General features: G+C 42.8%; 1 protein-coding gene across 2 annotated transcripts in view; it reads left to right on the forward strand.

The window, feature by feature from the left end:
- The window catches only part of DSCAM (DS cell adhesion molecule), a 399,852-nt gene that overhangs the window by 241,421 nt on the left and 135,216 nt on the right, over window positions 1–23,215 (forward strand). For both annotated transcript variants that reach the window (XM_018552699.1, XM_018552700.1), the window contains exon 21: window positions 13,784–13,937. In XM_018552699.1, coding sequence (XP_018408201.1) covers window positions 13,784–13,937 — 154 coding nt within the window. The remainder of the gene's footprint in view (window positions 1–13,783; window positions 13,938–23,215) is intronic.

The following is a 23,215-nucleotide window of genomic DNA, read 5'->3' on the forward strand; positions in this document are numbered from 1 at the left end:
ACGTCGACTCAATAGATCGGGAAGTGAGCGAACACATACCGTCGTTCCCTCACTTCTCGATCCTGTCCCTGCAGATAGACCGTAACTTTCACTCAAGGCTCCCTGCAGGGATTCCCCCCCTCCCCGCTCCGATCCCCCCCTCCCCGCTCCGATCCTCCAGCGCTGACTGGCGGAACGGACGGGGGAGGGGGCGGGCACAGCTGGCTCTGCCTCTAGATAGGCAGAGCCAGCTGTCAATCACGCAGCTGGGTGGATCTCGACCGTAATGTCGGCTGCGGTGGTCTCAGTATACCGCAAGCTGTAGCTAGCGATATACTGAGCTTAGGGTAACGGGAGGACGATAGTTTATGTCCTCCCGTGACCCTTAGGAGAACTATGGGGAAAAGCACTGACCCCATAGTTCTCCTTTTAAAGTATGATTTTTTTTTTTTTAATAAATATATATTAGGGATGCACCGATACCATTTTCTCAAGTACAAGTACTGATACATTTTTGTTTATTGATATGTGAATGTTTTTCTAAAACAATACAGACTAATGATTTCAGGACAATGGTGGGGCGCCAGAGCCAGGTCCCAGCTGCAACTGGTGCAACCCTGGTAGTTCTCGTGAAAATTCCAAGTATCAGCACTGGTATCTGAACATCCCTAGTTCTAACATTTCAGCTTGGCAAGGCAGTGGAGTTGGAGGAGGTGGGAAGGAGTGGATGTGTGCTGTGTTTCTGAGCAGCAGCAGCTTTTTAATGCATATAGTAACAGCTTGCTGTTGTTGATATACAAACAGTGATAGAACGGCTGAATACCTATCCAAGAGCAAATACTGCTCTTAGCTCCTCCAGTGCTTATATGACCAAAAACCGAAGTCTTTGGCCATGTGATCTCTACTGCAAAGGGAAATGCAACCAATCTTCTGTCCCTCTTATCCTCCTTTGTGCAAAAGAGCTCACATGACCAGATGCCTGATTAATGAGAATCCAGATGTTTGGTTAAAGGAGAACTATGAGGTGAGGGATTTTCACTCAACCTCATAGTTTGAGCTGACGTTTGACAATGAAACTGTCACACGTCGGCTCAATAGATGGGGAAGTGAGCGAACACATACCGTCACGGCTCCCTGCAGGGATTCCCCCCCTCCCCGCTCTGATTCTCCAGCGCTGACTGGAGGAACGGACGGGGAGGGGGCGGGTACTGCTGGCTATGCCTCTAGATAGGCAGAGCCAGCTGTCAATCACGCAGCTGGATGGATCTCGACAATAATGTCGGGATCCGTTCCGTCGGTCTCAGTATACCGCGAGGTGTAGCTCGTGATATACTGAGCTTAGGGTCACGGGAGGACGCTAGTATATGTCCTTCCCTGACCCTTAGTAGAACTATGGGGAAAAACACTTACCCCATAGCTCTCCTTTAAGTAAGCATCACTGGAAGGAATTTGATTCAGCATTTACTCCTAGACAGGTATTTCACCAGAATATTTACCCATCCCAGCAAGGCTTTTTATAGACCTAAATATTTGAGTATAGGTCTGCTTTACATTGAAGTGATCACTTACCCCGAGCAGTGCAGCTTCCATTTTGCTGCAGGGCAAACGCCTGTGGCTTATTTGTATTTCCTTTAATAGTCCCTTTAGGGATTGCCAGCCTCATCCTTTTTTATCACACTAGCTCAAGTTTAAATATAAAACAAGTAATCTAATAAGGAATTAAATTAAGAGACTTCGCACAGCTGTATAGTCTAAATACAATTTGCCCAAGCATATGTGCGCCTGTAATTGTGCTAACACTGAAGCTTTTTTCCTTCTCAGAAATGCTGGGCTGTCAGCATTGTTTGTATTGCTTATCCACATATGGTACTTACTTTTAGCAAACCACATTGTAGCTAGTCTTAAAGCTGAACACCAGGCAAATAGCTAACACATACTGTATACAGGTATGCAAGTTATTTACCTGCCAAATGGTTTGTGATTTTCTTCAGCCAGTCTTGTAATTCAGACACCCTAACAGGTACCTTAATGCATGCACACGTTAAGTTAAAATGTATCAACAGCACTGTGTGGGAGTCGGACACCCATCAGACATTGTCTTTCACAGATATGTGCCATCTCTACCCCACTGTAGGGTTCAGGCCCAACTTTCATAGTGGGAGCCGGAATTAGGGATTACATTAACTCCCCCTCAATTGAACAGATATATTATTTTGCTCATATATCCTCTATTGCAAATAAGTTCCAAGAACTGGAATACAAAATAGTTTCCATGTGGTACAGGACTCTGCATGTGTTGAGCAAGATATACCCCCACGTTCTCCCTCCTTGTTGGATATATGCTGATGCCTTGGGCACGATGTTGTACATCTTTGGTCCTGCTCGAAATGATAACCATTCTGGGACATGGTCCATGCCGTAATACAACTATCTATGGTGGACTTCTGCAATAAGCCGGCTTCCTGTTTAATCCTGACTGAGGTTTCTATCCCTGAGTATAAGAAATACCTGACTGTCCGTCTTTTCAATGGTGCTGTGCATTCCTATACTTTGGAAGCAACTCTACTCTCCGAGTCCACTAATGTTGTATCCCAAGCTTAATGAAATTCTGCAAATGAAAGACTTATCCTCAACTCTTAAGAACACTGAGGAACAATTCAGGTCCACTTAGAGACGCTGGCTCTTTTTCCAAACTACTGATGCTTATTTATGCAAAATGGCGGCACCTTCCCTGACTTGATCTGCTGGTTCTGGTGACTTCAATTGCAACAATACCTGGTTCCACCTTCTGGATTGTGTCTGCTTTACTCGGGGAGTATTTTCACCCTTCCCTTCCCCCTTCCTCTATGCAGTTCCCTCCCCCTTGTACCCCGATTAAAATCTCTCCTGCATTCCCACATAATCTGTCCCATAAGATTCTCATCTTATCACCTATCCTGGCTCATGACATGTGTCACAAGACAATTTCCATTTTCTCCATATAAGATCCGAATGGGATGTACTTGTGAATGCATAGATATGAGTATGTAGGCCAGATGTAGATATCTAATTCATTAATCTAGCCTATTGGGATGTGCTTGGATGATTCTTTTTGAGTTGATGTAGCAACTGTGCCTTCTCATAATCTCATTGCTCTAACTTTTGACTGTCATGTTAACATACTTGACTGATTCTGTGCATCACGCTGTCAGAAAAGAATCTAAGATGACAAGAATGTATCAACAGCCAAAACCTGTTCTTTATGTTTTAGCTCGAATAGAGAAGGGATACCATCTCTGCCAGGAATGTATAGGTGTTTGCAGCTCCCTGGGGAGATACTGCTCAATATTTTTACCAGAACAGGACGTCAGGGTGAATCTCCAACAGGGACTAAAACAGAAATAAAACATCCTTCTCATAGATTTACCTTGAATGCTGCTGTACAAGGGGTCACAGGAAGCTAAAGTATAGACATAATTCATGTGCTTTCATTAGCTGTCTTAAAAAAACCCACTTGATGATTTTTTTAAGGAATATATAGATGAAAAATAAAAAAAATTAGATCTCCCTAAAAACTAAAAAATTCATAAATGTACACACAATTAATGAAAAATGTGCATTTATGAATTTTTTGTTTTTAAGTCTACAAGGCATTGTAATCGCAATCAGTGGATGAGGGGTGCAATGCACAGGCTCCTGCAGACTCTTCCCCCAAGTCCATACAAAGTTACGGACCCTCGGTTATGGGACTGGAGGAGGTTATCAATGTACTACAAGTGAAGTGGCGTCCCTGCACTTGTACTTCTTTGAGATCTGTGCGTCCCTCTGCTGTGGTGGTAGATGACACTTATAGTCTTTTATAGATCCTGTGAAAATAGATTTAATAAAATGATGTGGCGGTGCAGGTGGAGACACACAAATTCCAAACTAAACAGGATCCTTCAGAGAGAAAAAAAACACTATTTTGGTAACGGGGGGCGGGGGAGTAGTTTGCAGGTGAGGGGCTGGAGAATGAGACTATGCTTCCTGTTGTATCCTTAATATGGGTGTAACATTAAACGTGGTCCAGAAAGTGAACTTAGCCTTTAAAATGAGGTACTATTAAAACGATCAAATCTAACCACCAAGCTTTAAAAGAGAACTATGGGGTAAGTGTTTTTCCCCATAGTTCTCTTTAGGGTCACGTGAGTACATATACTAACCTCCTCCGGTGACCCAAACCTCAGTATATTGTGGGATATTGCCCGCGATGTACTGAGAGCACCGCAGCCGGGACGGATCCCGACAATACTGTTGAGATCCACCTGGCTGCGTGAGTGACAGCGGGCTCTGCCTATCTAGAGCTGCCCTCTTCCCCATCCGTTCGTCCACTCAGCACTGGAGGATCGGAGAAGGGAGGTAGGAATCTCTGCAGTGAGCAGTGACTGACAGTCACCACTCTCTGCAGGGAGACGATCGAGAAGTGAGCGGGTCGGTGCATATTTCTGCTCACTTCCCGATCTATAGTGCCGACCTGTGACAGCTTCTTTGTCACAGGTCGGCTCTAACTATGAGGATGAGTGGAAATCACTCGCCTCATAGTTCTCCTTTTAACCCGTAGTATTATTCAACCAAAAGGTGCTCGCTCGAACCGTTATATGTGTATTGCATCAAAACATCCAAAAAAGCAATGCTCCCACACTGTATTGTAGGATATCTTCGGGTGCACCACAGCTCACTCGGGTATTTTAGAAAGTGTCCCTCTTGGTTTGGGAGACTATCAAACATGAACTATTCAGCTTATAAACAACTCATAATCAGTGAACAAAAACTCAGTTCCAGTATGTCCCCCAGTGACCCAGTTAATACCTCACTTGGTGCTGCATACGGCACAAAGAAAGTGGAGCCAGGTTTGCAATCTACACGCACAGGCTAAAAACACCTTTGTCATCCCTGTGAGAGTCATGTCACTCCTTACTGCCAAGCAGTGAAGTAAGAGAGATGAAGAAGAGGACAGATGCTGACTTTTGGCAAAAGTCAAAGTGTCAGGCCGGGTAACTGGGCCGGGAGTGGAACCCCTTGGCAGGCACGAAACAAGTCCAAGATCGCAGTAACAAAAGGGTAATCCAATAGAGTAATCAAGTCCAGGTCCGGGTCGTGGCAGGCAACAAGATTCATAGGCAAAGGGTCAGGCGAAAGGGTCGGTAGCCGGGAAGTCAGTTCAACAGATAGGTTCACAAGAGGGAGCTGGGTGTTCACCATGAGGTAGAATAACTCAGCAATGAGTCAAGGCTTTGACCAGCTTTATATACACAGGGAACCCAGGACCAACCCCTGGCTGCCAGGGCAACCAGGAAGCTTCCCTAGTCAGGAGCCAATCGCAAGGCCGAGGGCAGTTGGTGAGTGCTGGAGTCCTCCCCCAGCCTGGAATGTGGGATGGCGCACTACGCGCGCACTCCCAGGCACGCGCGTGGCTTGCGTACCACGCACACACACTCATTGTGCATACACACCGGCAATCCCAGAGCCAGATGCCCTGCCAGGAGGAGCCCGTGCCCGATGCCCGCGCCGGCAAGCCTAGTGAGGAACGACCCCCCCTGGGTCCCTGACACAAAGTTTGCATATTAGTAGCAGTGCTGTTTTAGTCTTTATTTTGAGGTAATAGGAAGTGTGTATGAAACAGTTGGAGGGACAGGGTGGATTTTGAAGTGTGCTTTTATGTTTGGGGATAGGAAGGTTCATTTTAGAGGCAAAAATATAACTTGCCAATCCTGCTCTGCTGAACTACTTCAAGTTGATTAGAACTAGGATGCTACAGGTTGACCCTTAGAACACCGGAGGTGCCATTTCCATGACACAGTTGATGAACAATTTCGCCACAATCTGTGAGGAACCTCATAGAGGAAGAAAAGGAAAATAAAGCTCCCATGAGGGTAAAGAACAGTTAATGACAAAACTTTCTTATACAGGCCGATCATTGAAAAACATCTAACAACCTTAAACAAATTTGCCTGGCTAAGCTTAAAACATGAAAGTCATTTTTTACAATATAAAGTTGCCAAACTGAAATGATTGTTTATTAGACAGAATGACTTTAAATGTGGTAATCTAAAAAAAGCTCCTGGCTCATCTAACAAACTTTGTGTTTGGGCATCAAGTCACCAGATGGAACAACCTAATTGCTTTATTGGCTTTTGCTCTCTTTTATATCAGTCATAGTGATTTCAGTTAGTGGAGGACATTATGTTATATTTGTCAAGTTGTTGAGGCAGATATAACAGAAATAAGGCTTGTATAACAGAAGGTCTTAAGTGCTATGATGGTTTGAGCAAATGATAAGGCACCCAGGCCAGATGGTCCTGCCGTTGCAGCATATAAAAGGTAATGTTACCCCACAGCTACTTAAAATGTAAAAAGCAACCACCCAAACATGCTCTGTGCCCTCAACCTTGAACAGCATTAGCATAATTATCATCATAATCCTCCTCTTAAAGTGAACCTGTGCTTTGCCCTTTCAGGGAAAGGCTACAGGTTCACTTTTATGCCAGCCCTTCCTGCTACACGTCATTGCCCTCCATTTTACATTCCATTGCTACACATCTCTGTTTGGATGCCAGGAGCGAGGAGTCTTCTATAACCACTTCAGCTCTCTCCCCCCCAGTACACCTTCTATAGATCAGCACATTTTTTACATTTCTGCTATGGGCCTGTTTTATTGCAATACAACATTGTCATCACTTGATGACAAAGTAAAACATTGTAATACATATATAATTTCTGTTGGTGATATTGTCTTGCAAATGTAACAAAACTGATTTTTTTCTATTTTGATCAGTGCTTAAAAAAATAGTGCTACTGTAGGTAAGAAAACTCCAGTCCTAGGTCCAGACTTTAGCAGTGACCAGCACCTGATGATTGCACAGGCTTGCACAGCCCTTAGGCTGGGTTCACACCTGGGCGTTTTTCAGCGCTCAAGAAGTGAAATCCTATTAATCCCTATGGGCATGGTTGCCATCTGGGCGTATTTTAGCGCGATCTGTCGCGCTGGAAAAAAACGCCATACGCGTGAAAAAGTACTTGAGCTTCTTTTTCGCGTGTAGGGGCAGAGTTCAGCGCGTATCCATTGGTATTCTCGAGTGTGGCTCGGGGTTAATTTTCTGTATCAAAGCAGTAACCCCAAGCCACACTCGGGAATACAGCGTTGGTCTTACCTTGTCCGCGATCCCCGCTGTGTTCTCTGGCCGCTGCCGGCATCCGTCTTCTGGGTTCCGACCCTTGCGAGCATCTGCAAGCAAAAACGTGCGTCTCATTGGACAGAAAGACGTGCTTCAAACGCAAGGGCAAAAACACGCATAAAACGCGCCTATTAGGAACGCCCAGGTGTGAACCCAGACTTAAGGAAATTATGCAATTAGGGCAATTAGTTCCTGCTGGGAAAAAGGAACAGACCGTGTTCGGGGGGCAGGAGGACTCCCCCAGAATTTAAAGTGGAGTCAGCTGGTGTGTGTGCTGGAGGAACACAAAGACAGCCAGGGGAGGTTGGGAGAGAACTAGTGAGGCTAGGAGAGCCATGAGCCTGATGGGCCGCCAGTACAAGTGTGGGACAGCACTTCCAAGAGGTCCAGTGGGGCAGAAGTGCTAATTTTTTAAAGCGGAAGCCAGGAGGCTAAACTTGCGTTATGTTGCAAGTATTGCATGGAGCTTATGCTGAACAACCCCTGTGAGGGTATCCAAGGTGGATGTATGAACTTTTGCTTGAATAAAAGTGAGCTACCAGGCCCTTAAACAGAAGATATTGCGAGTGGACTGCATCCTTAAGCTCTCACCATATGTACTAATATCCCCAAACATCACAATATATATATATATATATATCTATATATATATCTATAAAATATATATTTTTATATTTCACTCATGTATTTAGTGGTTTGTCTGGAGTTCTAGTTGAAATGCCCCTTATCACCATACCTCTTTGCCACAGTAATTGAGGCTCTTGCAATCAAAAATCAGTCAGGCCCAGCTGTTCAGGGGCTGTTCATTGGCGCATATGTTGTAAGCGCCGGACTCTGTGCTGAGTTATTCTCTATCTTGAAAACTCAGGTCCAGCTCTCTCAGGGGTTTCTCCGATAATTGATTCTTTGAGTTCCTGCTCTGGTTTATGCATCAATTGGCAGGCATCCATAGTTTTCTGTCTGCATTCTCCATCTCCTCGTGCCTCCCGTGTAAGTCAAAATCTCCAAGGTGTAAATTCTTTTAAATATCCGGGAATATATTTAGAAAACTCCTGCTCAGTTTTATTAAGTGAAGTCCAGAGTAGCTGCCTGGAATTACCGGGGCAAATTGATCTAATAAAAACAGGCTACTTAAAAAACAAATGTAACCACCCTGCAGGACTCCAAGGTTGACAACTCATTTTTCAATAACTGGATTGGATTAATGTTGTAATTTATTTGACACCAGAGTAATGGTCAGACTGGACACTTGTTAGGGGCCTAAAGTCCTCCCAGACGTCTGCCTTTGTTATCTACCAGGACAGTCACAATGCCTACGAATTGCATTGGGTGGCCAGAATCATTGATGAGCCTGTATGCAATTTGATACTTGGCCAATATTTAAAACCTACCTATTTACTTGCCCACTTTGAGGACCGAATACATTTTAGCATTGCCAAAGAAGTTAAAAGTACCCGGTCACCAGAGTTTTCATTTCAACAACAATCTTCTCATACAAATATATGTGTATTAAACATATTTTTTGTTAAATTCTGTATTCTAAGTTTTTCAATAATACAGACATTAGTTAGAAAAACACACAGAGCAGGACAATGTAGAATGCAGATAGTACATCGTTAATGTCAAGAACTCACAGAATAACCAACAGTAGTGCGGCTTCTCAAGCCCAAAGGGTGGTATGCAAATAGATTACTTATGTACACGTGCATATATAACAGTACGAGGGGCTCTGGAGTTTGATGCATATCGTAACATACCAGCGTTTGGTATAGGAGAAACCATATGGGCTAAATGTCGGTACGGCCTACACGTTATCTAACTGTCGATTATTCAGAAATCGTAGGGAAATAACAGAGAGAGGAAGGGGGGAGAGGGGATCAGAACCAAGAAAGGAAAGGGAGAGCAGAAACCAAAGTCAAGGCTCAGAAAATGTAGAGAACAGGCAGGGCTCCAGCAGAGACCCGGGTGTATTAAACATATTTTATGGATGTTAGTTACCAGTAAAAACCTCCCTCATGTAGACATCTGAAAGCCCTGAGCCTGCTTCTGGGTGACACCTTCTTGAATGTAATCTCGGCAGAGTCAGAGCTGTCACTCAAGTGACACTCTATAGCAGGGGTAGGCAACCTCGTCAGTGCTTGGATGTTTTTTTTTATAGTTTGTTTGTGAGTACATTTTATCTTATTCAAATTTGAATGCGGTTTTTGGAGTACACTATGGAGTCTCTTGTTTTTGTCTCCGTTTACTACATTCGGTAAACTGAGTGGGAGCGCAGCAAGTGTGTTACCATTGGAGATAACTACAAACACAAGCCGCAGAGTGGAGGAGGATCTTACCATTGCCTACATTGGGTTTCTTTCCACCTGAGACTTGAGAAAAAAGGGTAAATTTGCGTTTATTGGACCTTTATAACATAAGGTCGCTTCTGGAGGTGAAAGTTATTCTATTGGAAGTGGACGGGCGCAGTTACAAGGAGCACAGAGAATTTTTTTTGCTTTATCACTCGATCTAAACCCATACAGGATTGGGGTGCACAACCTTTTTATCATTGCACTATTGGTGTGCCAATTCAAAGTGGTCCTTTCTCTTATTTACTGCTTTTTATTTTTAATTGTTGCACCAGTGAACTATAGTGGACTTTTTGATAAGTTGTGTGATATATATTTGTTGCACTTTAGTTTCAAGTAGCACGGTATTGTAACAGTGTTGTATATATGTATTACGGTATTTTTATTTATTATATGTTTATGAGCGCAGCACATTCTTGATTTATTAGTATAATGTTGTACTCATTATGACATGCAGTTATGTTTTAATATGTACTTTTGAACATGTATTTATATATGTAGATTGTCCATAGATAAAACATAAAAAAAGGCTTTTTAATGGTGAGCAAAGGCAGATATTAGACTTAAAAGAGAACTATGGGGTAAGTGTTTTTCCCCATAGTTCTCTTAAGGGTCACGGGAGGACATATAATAGCGTATTAAAAATAAACAATAAAGGTGATCAGCGTCAGTAAGTGTAATGTGGAAATAAGAGCTACCAAGCACTAAGGAAATATCTAAATATCTGAAAAATGTGAAAAACAATATTGTGCCGAGCTAATAATCATACATATCTAATAAATTGAAACATATATAAGTGAGTCACATATATGAGCCTTCAAACAAATGAGGCATAGAAAATATCTACACAAAGACAAAAAAGCAATATAGACAATAAAATGTCTCAAGGAAAAAACAAAAGCAAACAATGGTGATTGTGCAAAAAAAAATCCTCAGATGATTCGCAGCCAATGTGCATATAACTCTCAGGTAAGGATAATCACACAATGCAGGCAGACCTTCACCTCCACCCAGCGAGTGATGACAACAAGTGAGTGCTCACCTGGGGAGGTAGACCCACAGAGCTAGGTCAAATGCGCTTTTTTCCTTCTGAATGGGGGAGGGAAGACCATGCACAGATTAGGCGATAAGGTCTCCTCAGATCACAGGTACCAGTATAAATCCAGGTGGAAAGAGAAAAAGGACAAGGACATAGTGCGTAACGTCCAATAAAATGCAATTTATTAAATAAAAAAATGCGTACTTGCAATGGTGTAAACAGTACAGGCATTGGGTATTGCTGGATCAGACCAGCAGGGCAAATGGCAGCAAAGCGATAAAAAAAACCTGTACGTCCGGCTCAGCTCAGTGCAGTGACATCAGAAGCTCTGCCCTCTAGCGTATACTAGTCCTCCCATGACCCAAAGCTCAGTATATCGTGAGCTACAGCTTGCGTTATACTGAGACCGCTGCAGCCGGGACGAATCCCGACATTACTGTCGAGATCCACCCAACTGTGGCAGAGCCAGCTGCATCTGCCCCTCTCCCATCCGTTCCTCCAGTCAGCCTGGAGGATTGGAGCGGGGAGGGGGGAATCCCTGCAGGTAGCCGTGAGTGACAGTCACCACTCTGTGCAGGGAGATGATCGAGAAGTGAGCGAGCGACGGTATGTGTTCGCTCTTTTCCCGATCCATTGAGCTGACGTGTGACAGTTTCATTGTCACACGTCGATTCGAACTATGAAATTGATCTGTAGCTCGCAATATACTGAGCCTTGGGTCACGGGAGGACGCTAGTATGGATGTCCAGCCCTGACCCTTAGGAGAACTATGGGGTAAAACACTTACCCCATAGTTCTCCTTTAAATCAACGTAGCCCTTTATTTAATAATACACCATTAAAGTTGCTTTTGATAATGCAATGAAATCTTACTTGAAAAAATCCTTTTTATGTAGTGAGCGCTGCCTTCAACCTCCCCATCACTTTCAACAACTTCTTGGATTCCCAGTGTGCTTTGTGTCGCTTTCCCTACTACTTGATGTGATGCAGTCTCGATTTCTCAAGGCTACATATACCATCATGCACTGCTTCTAGCAAGCAATGATAATGTTACATTGTTCAGAGGTTGAGTTGTAGTTCAGTAGGCGGGCACTTTGAGAGTGGCCACAAAAGAACGGGCATATTTACAGGGCTGAGTGACATTGTATCAGTGCTTTGAGGAAGTACATTCTATGTGCATCTAAATGTAAGTTTACAAACCTCTGGATCTGGTTATTAGGAGTGGGATAGAACTTATGGAAATTCAATGTAGAAATACAGATGTATTTTTAGTTTTTGACCATAGATACCGTTTAAAGCCCAACTTCAGTCACTCATTTTTTTTGCCAGTCTTCTGCCATCACTAACATTAGATTCCATTGTTAACCCGTTATGCAGGGATGTGGGCTATGTTGTGATTTCATATCAAGCTGATGCCATTCTGCAGATGCTAGAAGCCATAATTACACCTTCTTCATGAGTTATTCCCTGGGATAACCTCAGAATACCATCACGCGCTGTCTTCGGTATTTTAATGAGGCAGCCGGCTCGGCTTGGTGTTTCGAGACGTAATCTTCGTCGCTCAAGGCAATCAGGGAAATTCTAATAAAGCAATTTTACAAAAAGCGAGGTTACACACAGAGCTTATTGGCTCAAGAGTTTACCGCTGGCTGATGAGAAGCATTAACTTATACTGGATCATTACTTTTTCTAGAATGTTTCTGCCACATGACTACTAGCTTGTAGAAAGAGCGTCCTTAAAGTACAGATCCAGTCTAATTAACCAAAAAACTACTCCTGGCAGGGGATCTATGTACATAGTTTGTCAACGTACAAAGATTAGTGGGCCTCAACTGTGGCTGTACATATTGTCCATTCTTTGTAATGCTATAGGATATTGTCTGTGGATATACAGGAGATGGCAGAGACTGCAAATATGCTACAGGTGTGCTTGTAGACTGGAGAAATGATGCAAGACCCAGGGGAACATGTTACAATAGACAGCTAGAGATGTCTGCCATTGAAGCCTTTTTACAAATCAGCCCTCCCACTACTCACTGCTGTGTGTTGTGGGCTGCACATCAAGTACCACAGGGCTGCAGGTCTGGCACCAGAGGTGTGCTTTGCAAGGGGTCTAGCAAATGTTCTCCTACTGTTGTCAATTGCCCACCATTCTCTATGGTCTTTCTCTAAAAAGGAAGGTTTGTGTATCCTTGTATCACCTGAGCAACCTCAGTGTTGTAGCAAGAAAATGTGGATGGATGAGTCTTAAATAAGTAGCCCACCAGAAATAAAACCCCCAGAAGGTGCCTGCAAACTGTCCTAGATGTCTGTAACTTCAGACATCTAGGACAAGCAGGGACCCAATTACAAAAGCAGGAAGTACAATTTTGGGGGGATTTCGGAACACCGTGTGCAATGTCCACAGGATGAAATAACAAAAGGAAGCAGCAGTTAAATATTTCACCAGGGCACCCTACAAGGAGTGATGGGCTGTTGACCATAGTGGCCCCTAGGCTACTTTGCTTTGAGCTGTCAGGACAGCTCCACCAAGGGGGTTACAGAATCAGACTGGCTACAATGCCAAAAAGCAGGAGGTCAGACTATGAATGAAGGTTGGGGTAGGTGGCAGGTGAGAGTATAGTCGGTATCCTGGCAAAGGTCTAGGCAGGCAGCAAGCAGAGTGTTCGGTATTTAGGCTGAGATCAGGGCAGGCAAGAGAGTTGTCAGGAAGAGGCAGAATTAGGAATGGGAAAGGAGACAAGAGCAGGTCAGGCAATCCGGGTTGGCAATGAGTAAATCGGGTATAATAGGAACTAGCGCACACAGTAGCTGGCAAGAAGACAGAGCACCAGCCACCAGAAAGAAGGTGTTTGTATGCCCTCCAAGTCTGTGAGCATGCCCAGCATTAGGGATGTATGCCAGTGAAACGATGACACACGTTAGCCAACACATGCACACCTACACACATTTCATAGCTAAAAGATGACATCTGACACTACATGGGAACAAAAAACAGAGTCTACTATTTCATTACCAGAATTACATATATTTTGAACTAAATAATATTTATTTTATCTTGACATTTCTGCAATCATAAATTCTACTGGTATAAAAGCTCTTTATAAAAAGGGTCCCACTAATGTTAGCAACATCTCTGGCCAACTGTTTTCCAGCAGAATTTAATATTGTTCTCAGTGATTTAACTGCCGGCAAAAAAAGTGAACCGTATCTCCCATCTTTCAGGTGATCAGTGAATTTGAGGCTGCACCGGACACCTTTTTCTACCGAATACCAAACCTGAGCAGGAACAGACAATACAGTGTGTGGGTGGTAGCTGTGACGTCTGCAGGAAGAGGAAATAGCAGTGACATCATTACCGTTGAACCCGTGGCTAAAGGTAACACTTACATTGTGTCTTTATTGTTGGGTATTCGTCTATTTTAAGCAAATTGTGTACTAATTATCATGAGATATCATTGTAATGCTTTTTTGACTCATTAAGGATAAAAGAAAGGTACCAATTATGTTTTTTTCTTTTTTGTTTAACCCTTTCGCTGCCAATCCCTCGAACATTTTTCAAATCAGCTGGCCAAGCCATTTTTGAATTTTCTGCAATTTTTTCCTATTGATTTGATTTTCAACTGCTGCGTTGCTAGCGTTTGTAAAAGACCCCCCAAACCATATATTTTCTGAAAGCGCAGGCCCGGTAGAATAAAAAGATGGTGATACTAAATTTGTAGGCCCTGCGATAATTGCGCAAATGTTTCTCAAATTAATATTAAACCGATAAAAATACACAATTCAATTGTTAAAACACACCAAAATCAGTATCCGTGCACAAAAAAAAAAGGGATTGGGGCGCCCGGTATTTTTGATAATAGCAGTCATCAGCGGCTTGTGAGCCGCTGATGACAGCTATTAATTTAAAGGGGACAGTCTGCTGAACAGTTATACTATAAGTTAGACCATCAGCTTATAGTAGAACTGTAAATGCCAGGTCCGTATGGCATACTGACCTGGCCAGCTGGAAGCACTTTTGTAGGTCCGTATGCCATACGTCCTTGGCAGCGAAAGGGTTAAAGCAAACCAGAATTTTGTCCATGCTGGGCAAACAATAGGTCCTTTTTTCGAGTGCACCTGTTCCCATACTATGGACAATAAATGATTTACATTAGGGATGTCCAGATACCAGTTCAGATACCAGTGCCGATACTTGGCATTTTCATGAGAACTACCAGGGTTGCAGCGGTTGTAGCTGTGACCTGGCTCTGGCTCTCCACCACTGTCCTGAAATCATTAGTCTGTATTGTTTTAGAAAAACTGTCACATGACAGTAAACAAAAATGTATCCGTACTTGTATCTGTGAGTACTTGGGCAAGTATCAGTACTTGTATTTGCAAGAATGGTATCGGTGCATCCCTTTATTTATATTTATAAAAACAAAATCATACATTAAAACCGAGATGTACAAATCCCAGAAGCTCCGTGTGCTCCTTACAAATGACAGCGGCCTCCTAACTTTTTAATTTTTCTCTAGTCTAGTCCTGGAGCTCAAAAAGTATCGGTACTTGTACTTGTATCGAGTATGGTACTTGGTATTGGTGTATCCCTAATTTACATATTAACAAGCAGTAAAATAGCTTTAAAGCAAGCCATCACTGACCCCTGTAGCTGCTTGTACTGTAAACCAATTCACTCTCAAGTTCCTCAAAAATATATACTCCCAGATATAGAAGGAACATTGGCTTATTCTACCTCCTCTTTTGCCACATGTGACAGTGAAAGGCAGTGTAACATGAAGAGTGGTAGCTTCCCACGTTTCTCTCTAGGCAGCTTACCATTTACAGCAGTGTTATCTATAGGATCTGACTCTCTGTACTCTCTGGCAGGGTTGCCTGGATCACAAATCTGCCTTTTGTCCCGTATAAGTGAAGAGTGGTCAGGGTCTTAAAGTATATCTAAACCTAAGAAGAAAAAATACATACATTGCAGCCTGCCTGTCCTTAGAAGTAGTAGGTTTATTAGTTTTCTTATTCATAGGATAACACAAGAAATTGTATAAGACAACACTATATACAGGTGAAACTCGAATAATTAGAATATCGTGCAAAAGTAATGGCAGTAATTGCTGCAAAAGGGGCCCAAACCAAGTACTGAGTACATATGCATGCTTGTACTTTTCAGAGGTCCGATATTGTTCTATGTACAATCCTTGTTTTATTGATTGCATGTAATAATCTACTTTTTTGAGGTTGTGGATTTGGGGTTCTTGGGGTTTTCATGAGCTGTAAGCCATAATCATCACAATTATGACAAATCACGGCTTGAATTATCTTGCTTTGCATGTAATGAGTCTCTCTCATATATTAGTTTCACCTTTTAAGTTGCATTAGTGAAATAAATGAACTTTGCACGATATTCTAATTATTTTCACCTATATATATATAGCAATCAATAAAATAAATAAAAAAACATATACTGTATTTACATATATACAGACACACACACACATCTTAAGAGAGAAAAATATATTATTTACACATGATTTAAAATGCATCAAAATGATTTTATTGATTTAAAAATGTCATAAATGTATAAGTGTGAATATTATAATAAATAATTATAATATAATAAATAACAGTTACAGATGTTGGAACATGTTGTAATCACGTCAATCATCACATAGTTCCTCCGCTTTTTTCAGAACCATTGTAATAAATGATTATAGTTATATGACATAATGTATTGTGGTCTTCGCATTTATCTAAAACAAATATCAATAATCATAAGCAAAAGGAAAAACAAAAATGGACAACTAATATTTCAAGCAGACTACTACTGCCACTATATCAGGTAGTAGTCCATTTGATATGTTAGTTGTCCATTTTTGTTTTTTCTTATGATTATTAATGTTTGTTTTAACGTGAGGACCACAATATAGAGTATCCTATAACAATAACCATCTATCACAATAGTACTGAAGAAGTGGAGGAAATCCGTGAAACACATTGACCTTTCATTACAATATGTTCTCTGTGATGGAGGAGGTGGAATTCGTGCCTTTCACACTTATCAATTCTGAGACTTTTATATCAATTAAATCATGTTTATGTATTTTAATTTGTTTAAATGAAATGTTGCATTTTTTTGTATATATTTTTGTCGTTAAGATGTGTGTGTGTTTTTATGAGTGCTACACTAAAAGCCCCATTTACTGAAACTTACATTTTTGTCTTTTGGAATAAGCTTTAACTGTAAACATTCATTGCCTCCTGACTCTTCAGGCCTTATATAGATGACTGCTGTATGGGTAGGAAAAGACATGTCACCAACAGTTAACTTCAAAAGCCTCTTAAATCATCCCAGATATTATGTCAATGAATTTCCTCTTGGTGTTCTCCCCAGAGCTTTATGAGAAATTTCGGTGGCTGCTTATCGATGAAGAACATCATTTAATGTTCCCTTTTCTCAGGCCGAGCAGGCATTCCGAAAATTGTACTTTTTAAGATATAGCTATCTGCTGAGGTGGTAATGTGCCGTGAATAAAATTGTTAGTTTTACATTAAAATAGTTTTGCCTGGGCGCCTTGACGCAGCTTGTCAATTTCCATGTTTCTCACGCTTGCGGAGTTGGCATGTGAGCCTACATTTGCCTAGGAGCCCAGACTGTGTTATTTAACTCCCTCCATTCATTTCCTCAGGACATGTGTAGAAGTAAAATACTGCATTCTCTTTACTTTTTAAATCTATGCAGTTCTATGAAAGGCAGAGCCTAAGCATGTTTCAACATGGCCTAAAAAATATGTACTACCATAAATGAGAAAATAAATGTGTAATGTTTAACATGCGTTGGCTTAACCCATTCTCACTGGGCTAGAAAGAAGTAAATATATATTAAGCCTCTGAGTGTAGTGGAACCAGGGCCATCTTTAATATTGATTGGACCATGGGCAAACATTTTCTTGGGCCCCCTGCCACACCCCGCACCCTGCAATTTTGCCCCATGATGCAATATTGCCTGCTATATGCTGACAGCTTGCAGTGACAGCTTGCAGTGACAGCTGCAGTGCGCTTTTTGCCGAGCACACTGCAGCTCGGAAAGATTGCGACAATATTGTCAGGATCCACCCCTCTACCTGATTGATAGCTGGCTCTGCCTCTGTAGATCCAGAGCCAGCTGTGGCAGCCAGTGCAGATGAAGCATTAGCACTAGTTTATGGGGTACAGGGCCCCAAAGCAATGACTGGGCCGGGGGCAGCTGCCCCTTTTGCCCTGCCTTAAAAACGGCCCTGAGTGGAACCACACCCCTATAATGCAAGTAAAGAACCACCAATCATTTTCATTGGGGCTTTTTTTTTTTTTTATGTAATCTTTATTTCGGAGTTTTCATACATTTATGACAGAGAAAACATGGAAAACAAGGATATTAGGGTCATACAATCAGAGACAATACAGTCCGGATTAATCAGTTAGCTGAGTGCCATCTGGCCCAACTTATACATGTTCAACAAGGTTTTTCCGGCTGGTCATGATCAATGAGCTCAATTACCCTATTAGGGGGAACTAGGGAAGGAACCTGGGAGGCGGGGTAGGAGGGGAGGGGATCAAGGGTGCAATGTAGAAAAACGAGATTAAGTGCGGCTGTCCTCCATTGCGTCCAGGCCACGCCCCCCCATTGGGGCTTTTTAATAAATTTAAATTAATTTTTTTTCCATTGTTTTATTTTTTTTTAAATAGATAATGATGAAACAAATATACATTGCCCAGCAAAGAATTCCTTTAATTTCTGCCTGAACATGATAGTCATTATGTTACCAAACTGCTGACTCCAACTCTCTCAGCTTCACATCCCTGAGCTTCCTGTCCAATACAAGATCACAATCTCCAACAATTTGCCATCAACTAGTTTGGAGAAGAGAAAAGAGAGGAAGGGGGAGCAGGGAGCAGAGTAGAGACTTGCGTTGCTGAGTCTGTATTTGTGGAGACACACACAGCTTAGTAGCACACACAAGGTTGGCTCCATAGGACCCTGCAAGGGAAAGGAGCCACCCTATAACAGGATGTCAGGACCTGTGGTCAGGGGGGCAACTGATTCTGCAGGAAAGCAAACCTTTTGAACATTAAAGTGCAGAATCCATTGTAAGTGATTTAATCAGCAATTTAAATAGCTTCAAAACCTTTTGACTTTATTATGACTTTAAAGCAATCTCCCGGTGACACAAATTAGGTATAAATATCGCTTCTTGGAATTCTTCTCTGAACATTCTCTTTATAACAAAATCCTATTGCAGCGTAACAACAACCCATTTTGTTTACACTTGGGCGCCTATTTATAGATGTTTTCACTTATTTTTCTAATCAGTTTCAATTGGAAAATCCTGGGTGAAAGTTGTGTTAATTTTGTGCAAAACCATTTATAAATGGGCCCCTGAAAGTTTTTGGAGTCCTTGTGGTTTTAACAGTGGAAGAATTTAACAATATGGCATTATCATGTGGCTGCCCTTCAGTGGCGTAACCAGAGTTATGGGCGCCCGGGGCAGAACATTTCCCCCCCCCCATATTATATAAGCATCCACTGGAACTGTACCCCCCCACCCCCACACGTATATATCAGCTAAGGAACTACAAGTCCAAGCATGCCATCATTGTCCCTGTACACCCCATTTTTTTTCTAATACTCACCTGATTCCTGGATCAAACAACAAGTGCAGCCTCCCGTCTCCCACGCTGTTAGAAGCTGCATACAGCGTGTGCTGGTTACTACTTAAACCGGCGAGCGCTGTGTGCAGCTTCTGAGAAGATACACTATTATCATAGCAGGGAAGGCGGCTGCGCATTTTGCAAAGCTCCAGCTGCGCTAATAGCGTATCTTCTCAGAAGCTGCACACTGCGCGCGCCGGTTTAAGTAGTAACCAGCACACGCTGTATGCAACTTCTAACAGCGTGGGAGACGGGAGGCTGCACTTGTTGGATACGGGAATCAGGTGAGTATTAGAAAAAAAAAGTTTTATTTTTTGTAGCCACTGCTGCCCTTCTTCTGCCCTTTACTGCTGACAGATATGAGCCACTGTCACGTACCGTTCAGAGCTTGAAGTGACAAGGGTAGCCACTTTTGCAACTCCGGTCCCGAGACCCCGGGGTGATGGAACAGGGAACTCAGGGCACAGGGGGCACAAGTGCCTAAAGACTGGTGATGGAATAGCAGTCCTGAATCACCACTATAGAGCAGCAGACAACGCAGGGGATGCACATCTGGGAGGCAGATCAGGTGGTAGCAAGGTCAGGAGAAGGCCGAGTAGGAATCAAGCGGCATGCACTACCAGGCAGCAGACAAATTCGTAGTGGAGTTTGGCCGAGGTCAAAACCATGAGAACAGCGCGGTACAGAAACAGCAGGCAGAAGAGGTGTCAGGTACAATCCGAGGTCAAGGGTGCAGGAGAACCACAGAAGGGTCAACATAGCCGGGTCAAATAACAGGAACAATATGCTGGATCTTGAATGCAGGAAGCTGACGATCATCCAGCACTGATCATCAGGGAGACGCAGTTTAAATGTCCCGTCTGTCGCCAAAATCTGTAGTGTGTGCACACCTATGCAGACACACATACCCAGGCCTGAATCCATGGGTCAAACCATGCGCATGTGCAGATGTTCGCGCAACACTACCAGCAGGAGCTCTTTAATGGGATTCTTCACAATCACAAACAAAATATACAGTATAACATTTGGCATTCTCCATAATTAATACTACATGAATGGGCTTTACTTGTCCCTTTCAGCAACTAGATAGACCCATGCTTATTACAAGCATATGGTCTGAAGAACCAATGGGAAAAGACTGTGTAGCAAATGCTGGGGATGCCATATTTTTAATTGAAAGGTTTCCTTTAAGTCCGTTGGTTGTTTATATTCCCCAAAACGGATGCTCTTTCCTACAGTCACATTATGTTATTATTTATTTTTTTTCCATTTAAGATTTTTATTTTATTGAATATAAGAAAAGAAAAGTCAGACATGTATTGTGATCAAACTTATCACATCTTCCCGGCAATATGCCGCATAACAATCAAACAAATAGGATGCCATACTGTACAGTACAATACCGGGCGGACCGAGTTGTTGGGTTGTCCCGCTCAATACATCAGTAGATCCAGAAATAAAGAGCCAAGTGTCCACTTAATATGTCAACGAAGTGGGTATATAGCTGGAATGGTCCTTCAGGTTGATGACCTCAGCCATACCTTGTCACACATTTGGGCTATAACAGTGATATTATCATCAAGTAGACGGAAACAAGTAATGAGACAACACAGACATTGAGGGGAGGGGTCACAAAGTAGTATATAAGTGGCAGAGACGGATGGTAGAAGGTCTAGAGTCCTCCATGGTAAAACCACAGAGGACCCTAGGGTAGTTTAGAGAAGGGGGTGACGTGGCGGGGGGGCCCTTACGCACGCCGTTTTGAGCGTAACCCCGCTTGGCGCACCCTCCCCTACACCAGAAATGTGCTCCCAGAGGGTCGGTAGGCACTTTGCGTGTACGTTAGTCTTCTAAGCGGTGGTACGTGTGAGTTTTTCGTATACCTTTCCTAGGCAGAAATGAGTCCATGGTGCCCACAGTCTAGAGAATTTGGTCACTTTGTCTAGTTTGATAAAGAGGAGTTCTTCCATTTCAGAGATGTAATTTACCTGAGTGATCCATTTGGTGAGAGACGGGGGCCGCGCCTCTCTCCACAGTCTTGGTAATCAAATGCTTACTGAGTAGGTAGGTACTGGTGCTAAAGGCGAGCTGTTCCCCCGTGATCTGAGCGATAATATCGTGGACCCGTCTCCAGTAAGGTTGGAGAAGGGCACACACCTAGAAGATGTGGATAAGTGTACCTCGTGCCGAGGTGCGTCACATTATGCTATGTGGCTGATTTAACTACTGATAGTAATCAGTAGATTTCTTTATTGAAGTGAAACAAGTATGTACACGGGGGGAAGCTATATGTGTTGATTACATATGTAATATGTGCTTTCTGCTTAGTAATACTTCACAGTGGTCACTAATGCTGTTATCTCAGTGGAAGTCTATCAGACAGACTATCTGCAAGCTTAAATTATAATACACCCGTGAGGTTTCTAAAAGCCACAGACCATGTGATCGTTTGCCCAGGACTTAGGTCACACAAGGCAATATTAACAGCATTTTTTTAAATCATAGCAAACGAAAATGCACAATTAAAGTACAGAATAAAAATGCCTGCATGTCCTGCTGATTAACACAAGGTATTTATTTTAATAAACGTTGCACTTTGGGTTAGCAGTATACTCATAGTTCACTTCATGTCTGAGCTGCTTGTTTTTCTACTGAAGTGGCAAATAAATTATGATCCAGTTAAGCAAACTGCAGGGTGGCCTTGCATTCTAATTATTTTACAGCGGCCCTTAAGTGAGTTTGTGCTTGTGAACAAAAGGGTGGTGCCAAAGGGCAGGAGCTGAGAAGATATTCCATATTTAGCTATAGATGATGAATTTACCAGTAATTACAGATTTATCAAAGCAGACAAGCGGATTTAGAAAACAACCTATTGTAAACATCCCATTTTTTAGGATTAAAAAATTGTATATTACAATGTATTACTGGCCTTTTAGTTAACGCTACTGGTCTCCTCCTCGGCACATGAACAAGTTAAGCAAAAATCGACATATTTGGTTAAATAAATTGTTTAAATTAAAAAGAGCCCTAAAAAAGATTTTCAGTAAGATCTTAAAAAAATAATAATAACAGCAGAAAATTTATTTTTTTATCTTTTCTCCATCTCACTTGCAAAACCGGTACCTGGAGGCTAAGCTGATTGTGAAAAGTTAATTCCCCTGTTTTGTTAGGTTCCCGGCATGCGGTTGCCTCCGCTGTAAGCGCTAAGCTTGAGTTAGCGGCAGTAATGGATGTCTGTGGCAGGGACACACTGCGGGGAGGCCCTCAACAGCATCAAAAGCTCATTATCGCTCTCATTATTTTCACTGTAAACTAAAAGAGAGTGACATCGGGAAAATGAAATCTGAAAATTCTCTCCAAACGCGCGCGTCGCCGAGATGTGTTATGCTTCCAAACACCGTGCGTCAGCTTGTTTCCTGTAATTCGATAAGAAATGTGTAATTAAGGAGACCACAGAGACGTTGTCACTAGGCAAAATTCTTCTGAAGGATTTAAAGGACTCGGAAAGGGATGAAAATTGTGTTGTTATGAGAGTGAGAGCAGGGCTAGACTAGAGGAGTGAGAGCAGTGCTAGACTAGAGGAGTGAGAGCAGTGCTAGACTAGAGGAGTGAGAGCAGTGCTAGACTGGAGGAGTGAGAGCAGTGCTAGACTAGAGGAGTGACAGCAGTGCTAGACTGGAGGAGTAGGAGCAGTGCCAGACTAGAGGAGTGGGAGCAGTGCCAGACTGGAGTAGTGGGAGCAGTGCCAGACAGGAGTAGTGGGAGCAGTGCCAGACTGGAGGAGTGGGAGCAGTGCCAGACTGGAGGAGTGGGAGCAGCGCCAGACTGGAGGAGTGAGAGCAGCGCCAGACTGCAGGAGTGAGAGCAGCGCCAGACGAGCAGCGCCAGACTGGAGGAGTGAGAGCAGCGCCAGACTGGAGGAGTGGGAGCAGTGCCAGACTGGAGGAGGGGGAGCAGCGCCAGACTGGGGGGGGG

This window comes from Nanorana parkeri, unplaced genomic scaffold, assembly GCF_000935625.1.
Source record: "Nanorana parkeri isolate BGI_ZX_2015 unplaced genomic scaffold, ASM93562v1 scaffold95, whole genome shotgun sequence".
Taxonomy (NCBI): domain Eukaryota; kingdom Metazoa; phylum Chordata; class Amphibia; order Anura; family Dicroglossidae; genus Nanorana; species Nanorana parkeri.